Source organism: Leptidea sinapis, chromosome 31 (assembly GCF_905404315.1).
Source record: "Leptidea sinapis chromosome 31, ilLepSina1.1, whole genome shotgun sequence".
NCBI classification, from domain to species: Eukaryota; Metazoa; Arthropoda; class Insecta; order Lepidoptera; family Pieridae; genus Leptidea; species Leptidea sinapis.
Window position 1 is genome coordinate 6,867,761 of NC_066295.1, and position 20,095 is coordinate 6,887,855.

At 35.8% G+C, this 20,095-nt stretch overlaps 1 protein-coding gene across 1 annotated transcript; it reads left to right on the plus strand.

Annotated features, from left to right (window-relative positions):
- The first annotated feature begins 8,937 nt into the window (after window positions 1-8,937).
- LOC126974091 (UDP-glycosyltransferase UGT5-like) lies at window positions 8,938-19,814 on the plus strand. Its single transcript, XM_050821497.1, has 4 exons — window positions 8,938-9,768; window positions 9,840-10,059; window positions 10,343-10,559; window positions 19,385-19,814. Exons 1-4 carry the CDS (start codon window positions 8,944-8,946, stop codon window positions 19,665-19,667), a joined length of 1,545 nt encoding a protein of 514 aa, XP_050677454.1. The 5' UTR covers window positions 8,938-8,943; the 3' UTR covers window positions 19,668-19,814.
- Window positions 19,815-20,095: the final 281 nt, after the last annotated feature.

The following is a 20,095-nucleotide window of genomic DNA, read 5'->3' on the forward strand; positions in this document are numbered from 1 at the left end:
AGGTACTCATATTAAGGCGTCTCGTACACGAAATCAATGCACGCGTCAGGGGGCCTATTACTAAAATCGATATTCAATATTTCATGGCATTAGTTGTGTCGAATCCTACTCTTAGTTACATCGTATTTAATGGCGAAACGATGATTGAACGAACGAAACATTTGTCGATATTATCGGTCCTAACCCTACTCTTAGTTGAAAATGTCTGAGACGAATATTCGACACACAATCAAACGTCATTTTTACGATAATCTCAACGAAACATTATCAATGATATTTAAAAGTATAGATAGGTTACCTAGACTAAATTCGATGTTTAAAAATGATTCACTTACGCACACATTAATGATTTAACATTTCAATAGCACACTACATTACGATTACATCTGAAAGATGCATAGAATGATACAATTATCGCAAGCGAGAAAGAGATAAATCTAACTTGCTGATTGCGTCTTCGTTTAAATTGAAACAACATAGAGTAATTCATCAGATATGACTTTTACCCGTACACAATGATTAATGGTAAAATAAGTTTTCACTTAAAACACATACAGACAGAATAAAATAAAACCGGTATTTATTTACAATAAGAGTTCCATTTTTACAATTTTACTAACGACTGATCCCAAAAAGTTTTAAGTGTATAATTATTTTTTGTATATTGTAATGTTATTTATGAATATCTTTTTGTTGAGGGTTTATTACAATAAGATAATGGGAGAGTAAGAAAATTATCCATTGATTCTTCTGCACTTAGCAAAAAATATACCGATAGAAACAGAGTTGCTGCAAAAACTCCAAAGTAAGTCAAATAGCACGATCAACGCCCACAACTCCCCAAAAACTTGTTTCTTTAGTTTAAGAATTCAGCTACCTAAAAACGTACTTGTTTGGTAAAAAATATTACATTAATACATATAATACCTGGATCATTCCGTGACAGATAGCATCAATATTTCACTTGGAACTTCTGTATGTTAATCTATGGCACTCGACTCGACTCGACTCGGTAGTCGAGTCTCACTCGACTTATAGTCTGAGAGCCCGTGAACCCCAGACCTACGTTATTTTATAAAAGCTGAAAGTTTGTCAGCGCATGCTCCCAACACAGGTAAGAACGATAGATCATTATGGAGTTTGGGTTACAGTGGTTTTGCCAGGTAAACGGTACTAAAAGTGTGTAAAATACCGATCTTAATATATCAAATAATATTTTTTTCGGTATTACCTTCAGAATATTATTAAAATCATGTTATCCATTGCCAGACACTTAACATCGTGGGAACCCCTTGCCAGACACCCTTAATGTTCATGAAATTATAATTTTACGTCATAGCATAAAAGCTGATTTTCATATAATATAATACTTGGGTAATAAGTAGATGATGTTTCCTCATTAGCCAGACACTTGATAGTTCCAACCGTTGCCAGACAAGCATGTAGGGTAGCTGTAGGAGAGCGCGAAGCAGTATGTATATGGATGAGTGCGAGTGAGATGGCGAGTTAAGTCTACCGCGGTCCCTCACCGCGCAGTTGATATTTCTACTGTGCATGTATTGTTTAGTACTCAGTACTTGTTATCATCAGCTAAAATAATATTATAATAAACTATCTTCAAGTACTATTAATTTAATATTCATTATTAATTAACGATATAAAATATTTCGAATACAGTCTACAAAGTAAATTCAATATAATTGGTGTATGATACGTAGATTATATGTTTGCAATTTGTTTGTGTGACTTTGTAAATAAAAGTGAGTTTGTTAAAAAAAACAAGTCATGGGTGATACATTAATTTGTGTTATTTGCAACAAAATTAGTGATAAAATAACATTATTTTCTAACGAGACATTGAAAAAATGTGAATTAATTTTAAAATAATATGTAAAGTCACCAATCAATTTTTTTATCCCTTATAATAACTTGTATCATAAACCAATTTTAAATTAAATTTTTGAGGAATATTTTAATTTGTTTTTTTTAAACCAGTTATTGACAGAAAAAAATTAAATTTTTAACAATTTAAGGTAGTTGTAGCATCGAATGTCTTTTCTGAGAATCTTTGCAAAATTTACATAGACTATCGGTTATATAAGTCTGCGCCAAAAAGTTTATTTCATAAGTCATTATTATCACGAATCTCTTCTTGCGATTTACAATTATTGTCTGGCAAGGGGTTGGAAATATCAACAGTGACTGGCTAATGAGGAAACATCATCAACTTATTACCCAGTTATTATCTATAAAAATCACCTCTTATGCTATGACGTAAGTAAAACTATAATTTCATGAACATTAGGGTGTCTGGTATGTTAAGGGTCTGGCAATGAATAACGTGGTTTTTAATAATATTCTGTAGGTAATACCGAAAAATCGCACTTTATTAATTGATGTATTTAGATCGGTATTTTACACGCCTTTAGTGCCGTTTACCTGCCAAAGCCACTGTAACCCAAACTCCATAATGGTCCATCGTTCTTACCCGTTTTGGAAGCATGCGCTGACAAACTTTCAGCTTTTATAGATTTACGTAGGTCTGGGGTTCACGGGCTCTTGCACTATTCCGTCCGGCACGCGATCTCCTACCGCCATATATTTTATTTTAATTAGAGAAATATAGAAATCAAATAAAATACTTTATTTCACGATTTCTTACCTGTGGTATGTAATTCCATCAATTTTGCTTTTATTAGTTGCGTAATTAGTGCATCTTCGCATTACACATTTTAATGCTGTATATAAAATTGTAAGCAATTCTGTCAACAACAAACGCGTGTGTACCGTTATCGTATCGAGAGAGCGACTACGACCACATGAACCAATTGACTCCAATTAGGCGATTGATTTTCGGCGCGCTAGTGACATATCTACCTCTTTTAATACTATAAAATCATTGCACCTTATACGCTGCCGTTGCTATTATCGTTTCAAGTTGTATAGATATATTTGCCATACAATATACATACTTAATGAATAAAATTAAAATAATGATATGTGATTTATTATTCAAGAGGATTTATTTACTATCAAGTAATTTAAGTCATTTTGTTGATCGTTTATGCGTAGAAAGTAATGCTAATGGCCGCCTGAGAAATAGGAAGTCGACGGGAAGGGTTGAGTTATTTTTTTTTACATTTTATTATCCGCAAGTTTTGTATTATTTATTCAATTTCAAATGTTCATATTATATTCATTACATAATTTTTGAATATTTACATTTTGCGTAAATGATGCAAATTTGTGGTGCAGAGTCTGGAATAGTCCTAAGCGCCTAATGCCTATGCCGCCTATGTTTTGACTTTTGACACTTAGCAGCGACATAGCACAGATTATACATAGTTTGCGCATAATTAATTCACTCTAACATCGTAAACAATCAAAATATTAGACTATGGTTACGATGTTGTTACGATAAACGATATGGAATACGAACATTTGTTAGAGTAGGGTAGGTGCGATATATTCGGGTTTTTTTTATTTTATGGAATAGGAGGACAAACGAGCGTACGGGTCACCTGTTGTTAAGTGATCACCGCCGCCCACAATCTCTTGCAACATCAGAGGAATCACAGGAGCGTTGCCGGCCTTTAAGGAAGGTGTACGCGCTTTTTTTGAAGGTACCCATGTCGTATCGTGCCTGAAACACCGCACAAGGAAGCTCATTCCACAGCTTTGTAGTACGTGGAAGAAAGCTCCTTGAAAACCGCACTGTGGAGGACCGCCACACATCCAGATGGTGAGGATGATATCCTAACTTGTGGCGTGTCGTGCGAAGGCGGAATTCGGCGGCAGGAATCAGGTTAAACAGCTCTTCGAAACACTCCCCGTGATAAATGCGGTAGAAGACACACAATGAAGCGACGTCTCTACGCAACGCCAAGTGATCCAGCCGTTCACAGAGCACTGGGTCCCCGACAATTCGAGCTGCTCTGCGTTGCACGTGGTCAAATGGATCGAGCTGATACTGGGGTGCGCCAGACCAGAGATGACAGCAATACTCCATGTGTGGCCGCACCTGCGCTTTGTGGAGCGCTAGTATGTGGACTGGCTTGAAGTATTGCCGTGCTCTATTAATGACGCCCAGTTGCTTTGAAGCCAATTTGGCTTTGCCTTCCAGATGACCATGAAATTGGCAATCGCTCGAGATTTCGAGACCCAGTATTCCGATACTAGGCGAGGCTTTGAGGGAATTGTTGTCGAAGAGCGGTGATACGACAAATAATTTTATCGTATCGGTTATTATCGTATCGTTCCGAATACCTATATCCTTGTCAATTTTTCCGAATAGACCTCCTGGTTCTATCATGCCACCACACGATTTTGCTTCTTAGTTATTGAAATTATTATTGTCAGCAATATTATTATTTTGATTAGTTAATGTGCTAACATGCGCTACCAACGTCATGGAGTCATTGAGATATGCCATTCAATCAGGGGCGTGCTTGCTTTTCTAGCAAGGTTGGCACTGTAGATACAATTACCTACCTTTATAATATAATATTTAGGTATCGCATACATAATGCAAAGAGGTTGATGTTGTGATTTACTCTCGACATGTCAATTTTGTGGTTTTAAAAGTAAGTAGGCTAAAACTGGGATGTGGGAAGTTTTGTTATGAAATATTGGAACTAGATTGACTAACAATAGTGGTATATATTAGTTAAGGTTCTTATTAAGGTCGGCATTGCCTAAATACCTATATAGAATGCACGCCCCTGCATTCACTAATTACACCATTACATTCTCAAATCAAATCAAAATAACTTTATTCGTGTAGGTCACGGAAATGACACATGTCAAAAAAATATTTTTCTTATTAAATCTACCGCTACTTCGTAAAGTGTTGAGATAATGAGAAGAAGTAGCAAGAAACTCATTGCCACTCTTTTATATCAATATTTACATTTCCATCGATTTACAAATCATTTCAATTACAATATAATATGTAAAATGATGCAACAAACATACTCAAATGTCAAATAGTCAAAGCCTTACACAAAAGTTATTGAGTACAGGAGCATTTTATAAGCGATTAATTATATTATTATATATAATATAATTATTATATTATTATTTAATTATTATTATAATTATAATATAATTATTATATAACTATTTATATTACGAAGGGGAGGAGATAAGTCATTCAATATTTTAGAATAATTATAACAAAAGCCGCCTACGAATGCCTCTGATCGGTGTGGTGGTACACAGAGCAGGTAAGGAGAAGCTCTAGTGTGATACTTGCAAGTGTCAGCAGACCATCGTTACTTGGTATATAGATATTGTGGAATTTTGTATTTTATAAAGAAGAGTGGCGGAATGCAATTGTCTCCGATATTCCATTTTTAGCATTTTAGCATTATTTAGATATGGTGAGTGTTCACGAAGTTCACGAAGAGGGATTTTAAAACAATATCTAGCGCAGGCATTTTGTACCCGCTGAATAAGATTTTTAGTTCATGCTAAGAGCCTGTGACTTATAACTGCATCGGCATAGTTGAATTTAGATAGAACTAGACTCTCACAAAGCTTGATACGTGTCCCTACATTCAAGTAATCCCGAATACTGACTATATTCTGTATAATGAATAACTGTGTTAGTAATGTTTATTTATATAATTATCATTTCAGTTTAAAGATTTTTTTAATGGAAAAGGAGGACCAATGAGCCAATGAGAGAATCACAGGAGCGTTGCCGGCCTTTAAAGAAGCGCTTTTTTTGCAGGTTCCCGTATCGTATCGTCGGAAACACCGCACAAGGAAGTTCATTCCACAGTTTTGTAGTACGTGGAAGAAAGCTCCTTGAAAATCGCACTGTGGAGGACCGCCCCACATCCAGATGGTATCCTAATTTTTGGCTTGTAGTACGAGGCGGAATTCGGCGGCAGGAATCAGGTGAAACAGCTCTTCGAAACACTCCCCGTGATAAATGCGGTAGAACACACAATGAAGCGACGTCTCTACGCAACGCAAAGTGATCCAGCCGTTCACAGAGCGCTAGGTCCCCGACAATTCGAGCTGCTCTGCGTTGCACGCGGTCAAATGGATCGCGCTGATACTGGGGTGCAACACTCCATATGTGGCAGGACCAGCGCTTAGTAGAGCGCTAGACTGTGAGCCGGCTTGAAGTATTGCCGTGCTCTATTTATGACGCCCAGTTTCTTCGAAACCAATTCGGCTTTGCACTGCAGATGGCCACGAAATTGGCAATCGCTCGAGATTTCGAGACCCAGTGTTCCTATATTAGGCGAGGCTGTAAGAAAAGTGTTGTCGAAGAGCGGTGATACAAATGGAGTTTTTTTAGTGGTAAACGCGCAAACTTGAGTCTTCTGGGGGTTAAATTGGACAAGGTTCAATTTACGTCATTCCGCGACCTTCTTAAGACAGGCCTCAATAGAAGAACATATTATCATTGATATACAGAAGAAACAGCGTGGAGGATAGCACACAGCCTTGGGGCACTCCAGCGTTCACGGGCTTCGTGTTCGAGCAATAACCGTCGACAAAAACCTATATGCTGCGCCCAAAGATGATTATAAATAGCTATAATAGCATATACTATTCAGATCTTTAGTTAAATTAACTTTAATTAATTGATTAGTGTATGTTAGTTAACTAATACTTGTTAATATAATCATGGTTGCCTGTCGCGCCCTATACATGCAATAGTGATAAGTTAGAGTCGAGTATTCGTTAATTATTGTGAATTCTAAGTGGAAACTATGGCCAAATACAGTGATAATAAGAATTGTGTGTGTTTAGATTACCACCACCCTTCTATATCTCCATTATAAAATTAGTACCTAGGTACCTACTTTTTTATTTAAAATACTCTTAAACACCTGTGTTGTAATAGCTGTTCATCAGCATCTTATAGCAAGTTTTTGTGACAACCCTTGCATATTAACTAGCAACTAGACGGGACCACAAACTTAGAATATACTATCGTATAAACGACCTGACAGCCCGAAAATTCGTGACCAATTTTGATTTGTGAATATGTTTGTGTAAATTATCTTAGCTTGTGGTTTAATATTCAAACTACTAAGGAGCTAATGCTAAGCATGGCTGATTGTTTACGATTTGTCAATCAAAATACAGTAACAATATATTCGTTTTCTTTTTCTAACTTGCTGTATCTCCGTTAGAGATGTTCTCTGCCGCACGCATTGTTTGTATATACGCTAGTATATTGGGACAGCGTTGTAGGAATTCAGCGGCAGACGAACTAACTATATTTATTGCATACAGTATCTCTAAATATGACAGACATCCAACAGAGAAAAATCTATTAATATATAGCAAATATTCAGAGTATCATAAACAAGAATTCAACTATAAAATTCACAAATTGTTGTTTTTGAACATCTAAGTCTAAGATTTATACTACAGGTAATGTGTTAAGGTAATCAATAAACATCTTTTAAGAAAAAGAACTATTTATACTTTTCTTTAATTCGAAATGAAAAGTAAAAAATTAAAGTCATCAATTCCATACTTACACTATAGTAGAATAGGAATTGCTACGTTTAGACCCTTGTGTCGTACTTTTTATACGCTTTATATTAGCTTCACCTGTATGTTTGTATGTATGTTTGTAACCGACTTCTTTGGGCGCGATTTTGACCCACTTTAAACGGCTAGATTTCGTTCAAACTTTGTAGATTTATTGAGGACCGATGACATTACACTAATTTGACTAAAAAATGAAAAATAAATAATAGTTAGAAAAAACTAAAAAGCACGGTTTATATAAAATTCAACTAAAAAATAGATAATAAATTTAAATTGAAAATAGTGTAAAAATAAAATATTTTATTGTAAAAAAACCAACTTAATTCAACTAAAAAATAGAAAATAAATACGCTTTTTTTAAAATAAAATATATTTTTTTTTACACTATTTTCAACTTAAATTTATTTTCTATTTTTTAGTTGAATTTTCTATAAAGCGTGCTTTTTAGTTTTTTTAAACTATTATTTTTCATATAATGTATGCAATAATACCTTATACCCTATCACTGTCTAACGGCCGTTTTGAATAACGTATCTCTAGTTACGGATACTTTGCTGTCACAGTCTAATGACAAGATCTTATATATCCATAGTTATGTCCAATATAGTTATAGTCCAATGCTTTATGTCGATAGGTTATTGAAATGTAAGTGAGCGTAAAAGGATAGATTTGTCTACCTCTAGTATGTTAAACTAAGCATAGATACGTAATTGAAAACGGCCGTTTATAATTGTAATCACTACCTTGCGTTGTCTTAACTGTATAAACTATAAAGAGTACAAACATATCAATGTGACCCTTCCCGACGCGTGTGTGTCTTACTACACACTTCGGTTGGTTTGATAAATTCGTTGCTACCATACATATATTATCCCACTAACTGTATAATACATCTATGGTTGCTACCATAGACGATGACATCATATTATATAAGTTGCTCAGAGCAACATGCTCTACTCGTGGGTTATTTTTAGTTATATTTTGTCCTTTCTCTTTTACTAATTTATTAACTTTAATTATTAAGTTAGTAAAACTAATGACTGTTTTTAATGAATTTGTGTTCAATAAAACGCCATGTATTCCACTCCCGAACATGTTCAATTATCATACTTTAGTGGTTTTATTTTGCTTGAATGCGTAACACCTATTTGCTAATTAATTTAATTTGGATTTCACGTATACAAGTGACGGGGCTATCTGATATGTTTTATACCTAATTACATATATCAACTTACACTTTGAAAGATAATAATAACGATTAAGGACTTTCAATATCAGCTCACTGTTATCAGTTGATATTCATATTATTAATTTTAAGAGATATTACAACCTGTATCATAATAAAAAATAAAACAAAACCTGAATCACGACTTTAGTAACCGAAGCAATACATTAGTAACACAATAACTCGCGTCTACGATGAACGTAAGAGTGTATTTAGTAATATGTTCAGTGATTTTGAATTGTTTTTTAATTAATCAAGTGAACTGCTATAATATATTAGGAGTGTTTCCGTTTATGGGCAAGAGTCATTTCTATGTTTACGATGTGTATCTCAAAGAATTGGCGCGAAGGGGCCATAATCTAACTGTTATATCATATTTCCCTCAAAAACAACCGCTGGAAAACTATCACGACATTGATCTAGGAAAAGGAAAGTCCCTTTTTGAACTAAATCATCCCGTGTCTGTATCTTATGCACAAGCATTGTTGTCTTTTGCAATTTTACAACCAATAGTTGGTTCTTACACATGTAGACAAATTTTAGATGATGAAGAGGTCCAGGACATAATACTCACACAACGAAAATTCGATCTTGTTGTGGCTGAACAATTTAACACTGACTGTCCTCTTGCTATTGCTCACTTATTAAAAGCCCCTGTTGTTGGAATTACTTCGTATATGTTGTTACCTTGGCACTACCCACGATACGGAGTTCCTTATAACCCTTCCTATATCCTCTACGATGTGTACCATGGAGGAACAAAACCAACATTTCTGCAAAGAATAGTTAGAAGCTTTTCATATCAGTTTATAAACTTCCTTCAGAAACATATTTGTAAACATGAAGATTCTGTAATTTCGCACTACTATGACAACGTACCATCTGTTGAAGAATTGGGCCGTCAAGTGAAGTTCTTACTTTTATATCAAAACTTAGTCCTAGCTGGTTCTCAGATATTACCCCCAAATGTAGTAGAAGTTGGCGGTTATCATATAGCTCAACCAAAACAATTGCCAGCTGTAAGTAACTTTTCAAAAAATATTATAATATGCAGGCATAAGTATTTTTATATCAAAAGTTTTCATTGTAGGACCTCCAAAATTTCATTGACGAATCAAAGAATGGAGTTATATATATCAGTTTTGGTACAATTTTACAAGGATCTTCAATAAAGAAAGAGTATTTTCGAGCAATCTTAGATGTAGTGAGCGAGTTACCGCAACGAGTTGTTTGGAAGTGGGACAAAAAACTGCCTCAAAACATTACCAACATTTATTCATCGAAATGGCTTCCGCAAAATGATATTCTAAGTACGTATTATAAAGTTAAATAGTTTATATACCTAGTTGGCATTGAGAGTCGAGCAATAGGCCCACAACTAATGTTTCGCCTCTAGACGATGCATCCTCAGGATATATTGACTTGCCAAAGTCTGGCACGAGTCTCGTGCCTTTTTTATTTTTCTGAACAATACATTGTTTTCCATCGTACAACAATTGAATTACTATCAAGTCAAAAATTTCGGAAAGAATGGTATGACTACAGAGGCATAATGTATTTTTAAGAAAATTTTAAAGGACTTAATATTTTTAGGTCACCCAAACGTAGTTGCATTTTTTTCTCATTGTGGAATGCTTGGAACTACTGAAGCTATACACCATGGTGTTCCAGTCCTTGGTATGCCTGTAATTGGTGATCAATTTACAAACGCAGCAGCTATAGAAGAACAAGGACTTGGGGTTCAAATATCGTATAACAGTATCAGTAAAGAACTTTTATTGGAAAAATTCAAAGTAATCTTAGATCCAAGGTAAGTGAAAAATTTGGTGAATAAGTTCCTACTTTAATTCAAAACCACAAAAGACAAAGTTACTACTTTACTAAAATAAAAATAAAGCGCGTGCACCTTTCTAAAAGGCCTGCAAGGCTCCTGTGATTCCTCTGGTGTTGCAAGTGAATGTAGGCGGTGTCATCAAAATCACTTGATGTCATTCACCAATTCATCAGTCAACTGTCGTTCAGTGATCACCGGCGCCCATATTCTCCTGCAACACCAGAGGAATCACAGAAGCGTTGCAGGTAATAAACGCATATGTTTTATATGCGTCCACTGACTTTTAGAAAGGTGTATATACCATTTGACAGCTTTTTGTGGTTTAGTAAAAAATTGACGTTTTACAATGGAATAACGAGTTTTAATAGTCGAAAAATATTTTAAGAAAATAAACTTTCAAAAATAATGAATAGTCCTAAATCCTAAATTGGGACACAATTGTTATTCCAAACATCTTGTCTAGTAGTATGCATAGGCTGCACTAAAAGTATCGGGAATGGAATATTTCCACTGTTCCTATCATATTAAAATCTTTTTAATCGAAACCTCCTTGGTTTTGAAGATCGAATACCATTTATTCATTTAAAAAAAGATTCTCGGTCTTGTCACAAGGTCTTTTCAAACTTGTTTAGTCGTTGAGGAAATGGAATTGACTCGAAAAAATTCTAGAGCGATGATTTATTATGACTTTCGAAGTGGTATAACACAAAAATAGTGTGTTGACCGGATGATTTCTGCATTTGGTGATGAAGCGCCATCCAAAACCACAATTTATCGCTGATTTGCTGAATTTCAATATGGACGTGTCAAGCTCAGTGATGATCCCCGTCAAGGTCGTCCTAAAACTGCAGTCACCAAAGAAAACGATGATGCTGTGCGTAAGCTGATTGAGGAAGATCGACATGTGACATTTGACGTGCGAAATTCAGGCAACTTTAGACATTGGCATGAGTCAAATAAAAATAATCTTGCACGAACAATTAGGTGTAAAAATGTTGTTTTCCCGATGGATACCGCATTTGCTCTGTGAAGAGCAAAAAGCGGCTCGCGTTACTTGGTGCGTCAGAACACTCGATAGATTCCACGCAGGATCCTCAAATGCTGTATACAACATCGTATCAGGTGACGAATCCTGGATATACGCGAACGAACCCGAAACAAAAAACCAGTCACGAGTTTGGGTGTTCGAAAATGAGTTAAAGCCAACAAAAATTGTTCGTTCACGGAGTGTTGTAAAAAAAATGGTGGCCACGTTTGTCTCCAAAACCGGCCATGTTGCGACTATTCCTCTTGAGGGACAAAGAACGGTTAATGCAGAATGGTATGCTAGCATTTGTTTGCCACAGGTCGTTTCTGAACTCCGTAAAGAGAACTGCAACCGCCGCATCATCCTCCATCACGACAATGCGAGTTCTCACACCACGCACAGAACAAAAGAGTTTTTAGAGCAAGAAAACATAGAATTATTAGACCATCCGCCGTACAGCCCCGACCTAAGCCCTAATGATTTCTATACTTTCCCTAAAATAAAGAATAAATTGCGTGGTCAGAGATTTTCATCACCTGAAGAAGCTGTGGACGCCTACAAAACGGCCATTTTGGAGACCCCAACTTCCGAATGGAATGGTTGCTTCAATGATTGGTTCCATCGTATGGAAAAATGTGTCAAATTTCGCGGAGAATACTTCGAAAAGCAATAAATACAATTTTTAATAGTAATGTTATGTCACTTCCTTGATCCCCGAAATTTTCAGTGCCGCCCTCGTACATAGAAGTCTTTATCTGGGACAACAGTTCAATATATGTTCAATATATATTCGTGCTCGATTGCCACGACGACCGCACGTATTTAGTTGTACTCCGTATTCTTTTAAACCGGTTCAACACAAATAGGGTTGGACTAAGGTGCTATCGACAATTTGTCGATTGATTACACCTTAGTCCAACATGGACAAATTTTTACAGAAATCAACATCTAACCCAAACTTGGCCAGCAAGCGGCCAAGAGAAGATGAAATATCTCCAAATAAATGGCGAACCTCGAAGAAGTTCGTTACTAAAGTTCCACCCAACTCCGAGAACAAGGAAACGCCTACCCACAACCAGTTCAAGGGACTTCCTGTTGACGCTGTTGAAGCAAGTTCAAACCTATTTCAACATGCCAGTAAGAAGAAGAAAACCAACAATATTCCTCCAATCACGATAGAACTAGTCGGCGTTTGGACCCTTCAAAAAATTAAACAAGCGATCGAGAAACACTGCAAAGACTACCATATACAGAACAGTGGCCGCAAAATAATAAAAGTACAGTGATATTCCGCCGCAAACCACCAAATACTTAAAGATGGTCTGACAAAAAAGTCGAATTTTACACTTACAGCCGCAAAGACGAAAAGTTACCCAAAGTGGTTATCAAAGGACTACCTAATTTTGTTCAAAGTGATCTACCTGAAGAACTGGAGTCTGTAGGATTTGCAGGAGCCGTCATTTCTGAATTAAGAACTCTTCGTTCCACCGAATGTACGCCTATCTTAGTCCAGCTACAGACATGACAAAATTCAAGAAAATTAAATACCTGTCCAACTGCGCTGTACAGATCGAACGTTACAAGCCCCGTAACAAGACAGGAACTCAGTGCTTTAGATGCCAAGGCTTTGGGCATGCTGCTCGCAGCTGCAATCGTACACCACGCTGTGTCAAGTGTGCACAGAATCACCCCACCTGGGAATGCACCAAGAAAGACAGACAAGAACCTGCTCGATGCTGCAACTGCCAACAAGACCACCCAGCAAACTATGCCCAGTGTAGTGAGAGAGTAAAATATATATCCCGTATTGAGACCAGACGCGAAACACTACGTAGGGCTATAGCTACTGAAGCATCCCGAACAAAGGCGACACCAAATTCCTGGGCCCAAATTGCAAGATCTGGTACTAAAAATAAGAAAATGTCCGACTTCCAAATTGAGGATATTACTCCAGCTAACCATAGCCCAGCTGATAAAATAGGCAATTCACTACAACCAACTGAACACCCTCTCACGAAGCCTCAAGTTTTTCCGACTCAGTACTGTATAGGTGCTAACACTGAAAAAATCCCTCAAGACCAAGAAATGATTGAAATGCTTGAAATCCTTTCAACTATTCAATCACTAAAGAAAGATTTTGTCAAGTGCAACACATTCATGGAAAAAGTGATACTCATAATAACTAAGCTCGGTCATTATGTTTAATCACCACGAACTACGCATACTCTACTGGAACGCCGACGGTATTCACAGAAAGCAACAAGAACTCGCAGACCTTGCGGTGAGTAAATTAAAGGTATAGTATATATAAGGTATAGTATAAAATAAAGGTATCATAGCACTTTGCGAAACAAGACTTACAAATCGATTAAAACTAAATATCCCAGGCTACATTTCTTACCGACAAGACAAGCATCGCAATGGTTTTGGCCAGGGTGTAGCGTTAATGATTCGTTCTGATCTAGTTCACAACCTGATCCAGACTCCAAACACGGAAAACCTAGAAACCATTGGTATCTCTCTAAATATCTCCAACGAGACGATCACAATATTTTCAATTTATCTTTCCCCAAACCTTCCACTTATCACCAAAGATATAGATAATATTATGTCATCTGGTACCAAGGTAACTGCCATGGGTGACTTGAATTCCAAACATCCTTTATGGTCACCTGGTCCTAGCAATAACCACGGCAGAAAACTATACTCTCACATGCTTGGTAACGAATATACTCTCCACGCCCCCCAGGTCCCAACTCTAGTGCATTATTGTGCAGATTACAGACCATCCATTCCAGATATACTTTTAAGCAAAAACTTTCCACCTAGCGACATTGAAACCAATTCCGCTCTATCCTCTAACCATTTCCCCGTCCTTGTCAAATTTGATAGTAATCCCTCTCGTGATTTTATGCAAAAATTTAACTATGCAAAAGCCGAATGGACAAAATATCGGAGTTTTCTTAGCGACAATATCACACTTTCTTCCAAAGTCTACGAATCTATAAACGATATTGACTCTTCTATTATAGACTTGCAACGTTCAATGCTACACTTTCTTCCAAAGTCTACGAATCTATAAACGATATTGACTCTTCTATTATAGACTTGCAACGTTCAATGCTAGAGGCAAGAGACATTAGTGTGCCAATTTCAACTCTTAAGCCTTGGAACAGTTGTCATTTACCTAGATGTATTAAAAGGATGATTAATCAAAAAACTATTTACGTAGAAATGTATCAAAAGAACCAAATTATTACCTTCGCAGAATCTTACTCAGCAAAATTAACCACTTAAAAGTACGGATCAATGACGCTATCAGTCGACACAATGACAAAGTATGGAATAATAAACTTAATAAAGTTGACAACCCTGGTAACGACCTTTGGCGTCTTGTAAAAAATTTAAACCCCAAGCAATCCACTATTCCTCCTCTCAAGGCGGATGTTTTGTCCCATACCACTAACCCACAAGAACAGTGTAATGTCTTAGCTAATGCTTTCTTAAACAACATGCTACTGACCCATGATTGGGATAGCGTTGAAAAACAAGCAGTCGAGCGATCTATATCGCTACTGACTAATAACCATACCAGTTCCGATAGCAACTTCATGCTAGTTCGCCCGAAGGAAGTGAAAAAATTTATTTCATCCTTAAAAATTCGAAAGTCTCCAGGATCGGACAAAATTTCAAATTTACTAATCAAAAATCTCCCCCGAAAATGTATCGTTTTATTGGTAAAAATTTTTAATGCATGCCTTACTATTTGCTATTTTCCATCGCCGTGGAAAACAGCGAAGGTAATAGCTATACCTAAGCCCGGCAATGATCTATCAGACCCATATGCATATCGCCCCATTAGTCTTCTCCCATGCATTGGTAAACTTTTCGAAAAAATTATATACAAGCGCTTAACGAGAGCCTCAGAAAACCTCCTGATCGACGAACAATTTGGATTCCGTCAGGCCCATTCTACAGTGCAACAGCTTGTCCGAGTTGCAGAAACCGTGTCTTACAATCTTAATCTAAAGCAGTCTACAGGAATGTTCCTATTCGATATTGAAAAAGCTTTTGACACGGTCGTGCACCAAGGCCTTCTGCATAAGCTGGTTTCAATGGGAATCTGTACTCAATTAACACGAATTATCAAATCCTACTTGACTTGTCGAAACTTCAGTGTTTGTATTAATAAATATTCATCCTCCCCTAAACCAATCCCTGCAGGTGTCCCTCAGGGCTCAATCCTTGCCTTAATCCTGTTTTTAAATTATTTAAATGATATACGTATCCAACCGCGTACTAATATTGCTTGTTTTGCGGATGACACGGCATCATTTACCTCATCCTCTGACACCGATCTCATTATTAGTCGGTTACAGTTATCGATTGATCTATTACTTGACTACTTTAATAAATGGAAGTTAAAAATAAATGCATCCAAAACAGAGGCTATCCTTTTTTCCAGAAAACGAAATCCTCCTAAAAGAACATTGAAAATGGATAATCTCAATATACCTTGGAGTTGTACAGTAAAATTTCTGGGCACAATCCTCGACACAAAACTCAACTGATCTGAAAATACTTCCAAGCTCTGCATCAAAGGAGTGAAGGCACTCAACGCACTCAGTCCAATCTTAAACAGGCGTTCTCGACTCAGTAGCCACACCAAACTGCGAATATACTGCACCTTGGTCCGACCCTGCATAACTTATGCTTGTCCGGTTTGGAGCAGTACATGCCAAACCAATTTAAACAAATTACAAATAATACAAAACAAAGCACTAAAATTCGCATTCAGTACTCCATTTCGGATAAACTTACATAAACTGCATAACAACATAGGTCTTCCTAAAATCGATGCTTTCATTTATAAATTAGCAACAAAATTTAACTTATATAACAATCCTAAAAGCAAAAACAAACTTATTAGAAATCTATGCAAAACCCGCAGTAAAAATCTTACATTTATCGATAAGTATCATCGATATCGGTTACCGCATCACCATTTCCTTGAATTCGATTAGGCCGCGTTTGTTTCTATGCACTGCATTCGTGACTCACTCACGGTTACCGCGCTGGAGCGAGCGGTTGCATCTCGTTAGAGTAATAGTGTTCTGCGGGTTGTATGCTGTGAACTACACGCGACATAATACGTGACGAGTTCTTGTTGCTAGCTGGAAACACATTCATATGTTATCATACCAAGTGCTGTAACTTTCCTATCCTCTAATAAATGCAAATGCTTTTATTACGAAGTTCCAACTACAAAAAATTGTCAGTGTTATAAAATGTAATGCTGTGTCTAAGGCTTACATAGACTAAAAAACCTTGCTGAATTAATAATTATTATACTTAACAACGTTTGTTTACCATGTAATTAACTTATTCTATACGTTTTATATGTTTTTATTAGGCCTAAGTACCCACAAAACAATACCTAAAACCACGATACTGTACTACTAGGATCTACCTACACTGGTTTTGTACATAACTTAACTTACTTGATAATAAAGATATTTTGAAATTGAAATTGAGTTCAACATATGCCCGTGATAATTATGTAAATAGTTCAACTGTGAGGAGAGTAATTGAGAAATTCGGTTATACAGTATACTTGCATGATGGAACAGTGATCGCCCAAAAGAATCAAACTTCAATTATTATTTGATTAGTGTGTATAGATATTGGTCGATGTTTTCCGGTGGTGTTGGTTCTCTGTCATTTCGGACAGGTGTAAGGATTGCCCCTCTTTTATGCACAAACATGGATTTTATGAGGTATTTCGATGTATAAGGTGTATGCCAATAAGCCCACAACATGCATGCACTTAAAGCGAAAGCTAACGCATCTATGAAATTCAGAAACTCTTTATGCAGAAAGCGGACAAGTACAAGTCTAACTTGCGTACCAAGACTTCCTTTTAAATGAAATAACTTATATTGATAGTTACTAAAAAATTTTACAATTTGCTTTCAAAATTATTGATGTATTCAAGTTGCTCGCATGTTTTCTTGGTACGCTTCCACGTAATGATAGTATTAATTTTAAGTCATATTATTGTTAATATAGTTATAAGATTTGATCAATGAAAATATACTTGTTTACAGTTGCTCACACATTAATAAATTGTTTTATAAAACAACAAAGAACGATTTGTCTTACTTGTGTTTTGACCTTGTTTGGTACTCAACAGATTGTATGATTCCAAGATAATTGAAAGTACCCAGGTTACCATAGGTACCATAGGTTTCCATTCTGTGTTGAAATATTACGCATACGAATCTGTATATTGGGTTAATTTAAAAGCTTAGTTATTCTACAACTTACAACAACAACAGCCGGTAACGAAAGTAAAGGAGAAATTTGTTTTTGTTCGGCGATTAGGCCCACCTTGAAATGTGGTGTATAGTATAGAAACATATACTGATTTATTCCTTATAATATCTAGATTTCAACAGTATATTTAGTTTGAAATTGTCTAACCGGAATACTGAGAAATACGACAAAATTGTAAACCTCAAAATAACCTAAAAATCATATCACGTAATGTCTTGAGAAAACAGAAACAGCCATAATTAAGTGGGGGTAGTACTATCTGATATCAAAATAAACAGAGCCTGTAGGAAGAGTAAGGATACAGCTGATAAAAGATGATTTACAATGATGCACAGAACAAAAATGTTAATAACACAAGTATATTAAGAGTCCCAGGCGTGTGTACACCCCAATACTTCAGTTTAGCAGTCAGCGCACTAACCATAACCACTAAACCAGAAAGCTTGCAAACAGTAGGTACTTAACAACCATCACTATAATTTCAAAGTCATATCATAGAAAGAAAAAACACATTGTTTATATAGTATAAATATTTATTAGTCATCATCATTTTCAAAATCATCTTTTAGTATTAGAATCTCATCCAGAAACGATGCAGGTGGCTAAATCTCATCTTGATGATTGATTGAGGTTCTTCAAAGGCCGAAAATCACTGTCACCGCCACCGTTTGCAGTAATATTTTTATTATCTCACATAAATGTTACAATTGTTTCATTATACGCATTGTTTTGCCATAGTGACCAGAACTGGATACAGGAAATGTATAAAGTGTTTGCCTTTTTACAATAATTTCATAATCCCGGTTAGATTTTACAATAAAATATGGCCTGTTGACAATAATAAATTATTTACAATTTTACTAGCATAATACGATAAATAAACATCACCATATAAAGTGGGCCCAAAGTCTCCTTTCAACTTGATTCCATAGATTGACAGAAAGTGATCTGGGAGAGAAAAATATATGAGGATTACTTTCGCTATATCTACCTAAGTATATCTACTGTGAAAATATATAAACTGATGTGTACAAAATATGTTATGAGTTTTCTTGACTGTTCATTCCACTTAGATTTCTTACCCTCCGAGACAGTGAGTTTCGTGTCACTATTCGGCAATTCAGCATTTTCTGAGGATGCCTCGTGTAGAGGCGAAACATGAGTCAAATTGGTTAAAAACAAATCATAGCGAAACTACACTCAAGAAAACTCATAACATTGAATAAGATATTCGCAAAATAACGCCAAATTAAAATTTTATTTTATAAATATTAATGATAGCATTGTGAAATCCGACATGTTTCAGTAAAACAATAGTGTGTTGGTATTTAGACAACTCTATAACATAATTTGCATGTCAGTTTACGTAACATATTGGATTATTAATAATATTATGTTAATATCTTAACTACATGTTGCAAATAAAATTTCATTTCAGGTTTAGAACGCAAGTGAAAACAATATCGCAGATGTGGCGCGACAGGCCTGCTACTGCTATGAATACAGCTATTCATTGGACGGAGTTCGCAGCTCGATACAATAACTACACATTCCGAACACCAGCTGCCGATGTACCTCTCTACCAATATCTAGGTCTAGATGTGGCAGTCGTGCTCCTGTTGCTATCCATAACGTTGATTTGGATTTTAAAATCTGTTTTAATGTATTCTATAAAATCTATAAATTTACGGAAAAAATCAAAGAAACTGAAATCGGACTAAATTGAATATTTTATGTCCTATTTGTTAATGACTTGTTTTAACTTGTTTTGACTTACCTACATACCGCGTATTTAAGAGTGACCTTGTTAAACAAGTTTTGATTTTAACTCATGCAAGAAGAACCTATAAAATAATTTTTAGAGTTACTAAGGGGACACAATCTTTTTTTTCTTTATTGAGAATATATATATCAACTGTAAATTAACATCGATTTTAATATGAAAGGTTCACTTATTGATCTAATAAAAATTTAATCCAATACGGCGCCTATCCGCATCTTGCTGTGTAAAACGTTAAGTTACAATGCTCAGTACAAATTCAAATTCCTAAAGTAAGGATATTATGATCAAATTAATTATGCTGCAATAATTATTAACACAGACAACAGAAACAGAAGATATTTAAAATAATCCTATATTAATATTTAC

Coding starts and splice junctions, on each gene's coding strand:
- LOC126974091 (XM_050821497.1), top strand. CDS start 8,944: ATGAACGTAAGAGTGTATTTAGTAATATGTTCAGTGATTTTGAATTGT. Junction 10,060..10,342: donor TCCGCAAAATGATATTCTAA/GTACGTATTATA, acceptor TAATATTTTTAG/GTCACCCAAACGTAGTTGCA. Junction 10,560..19,384: donor AAAGTAATCTTAGATCCAAG/GTAAGTGAAAAA, acceptor ATTTCATTTCAG/GTTTAGAACGCAAGTGAAAA.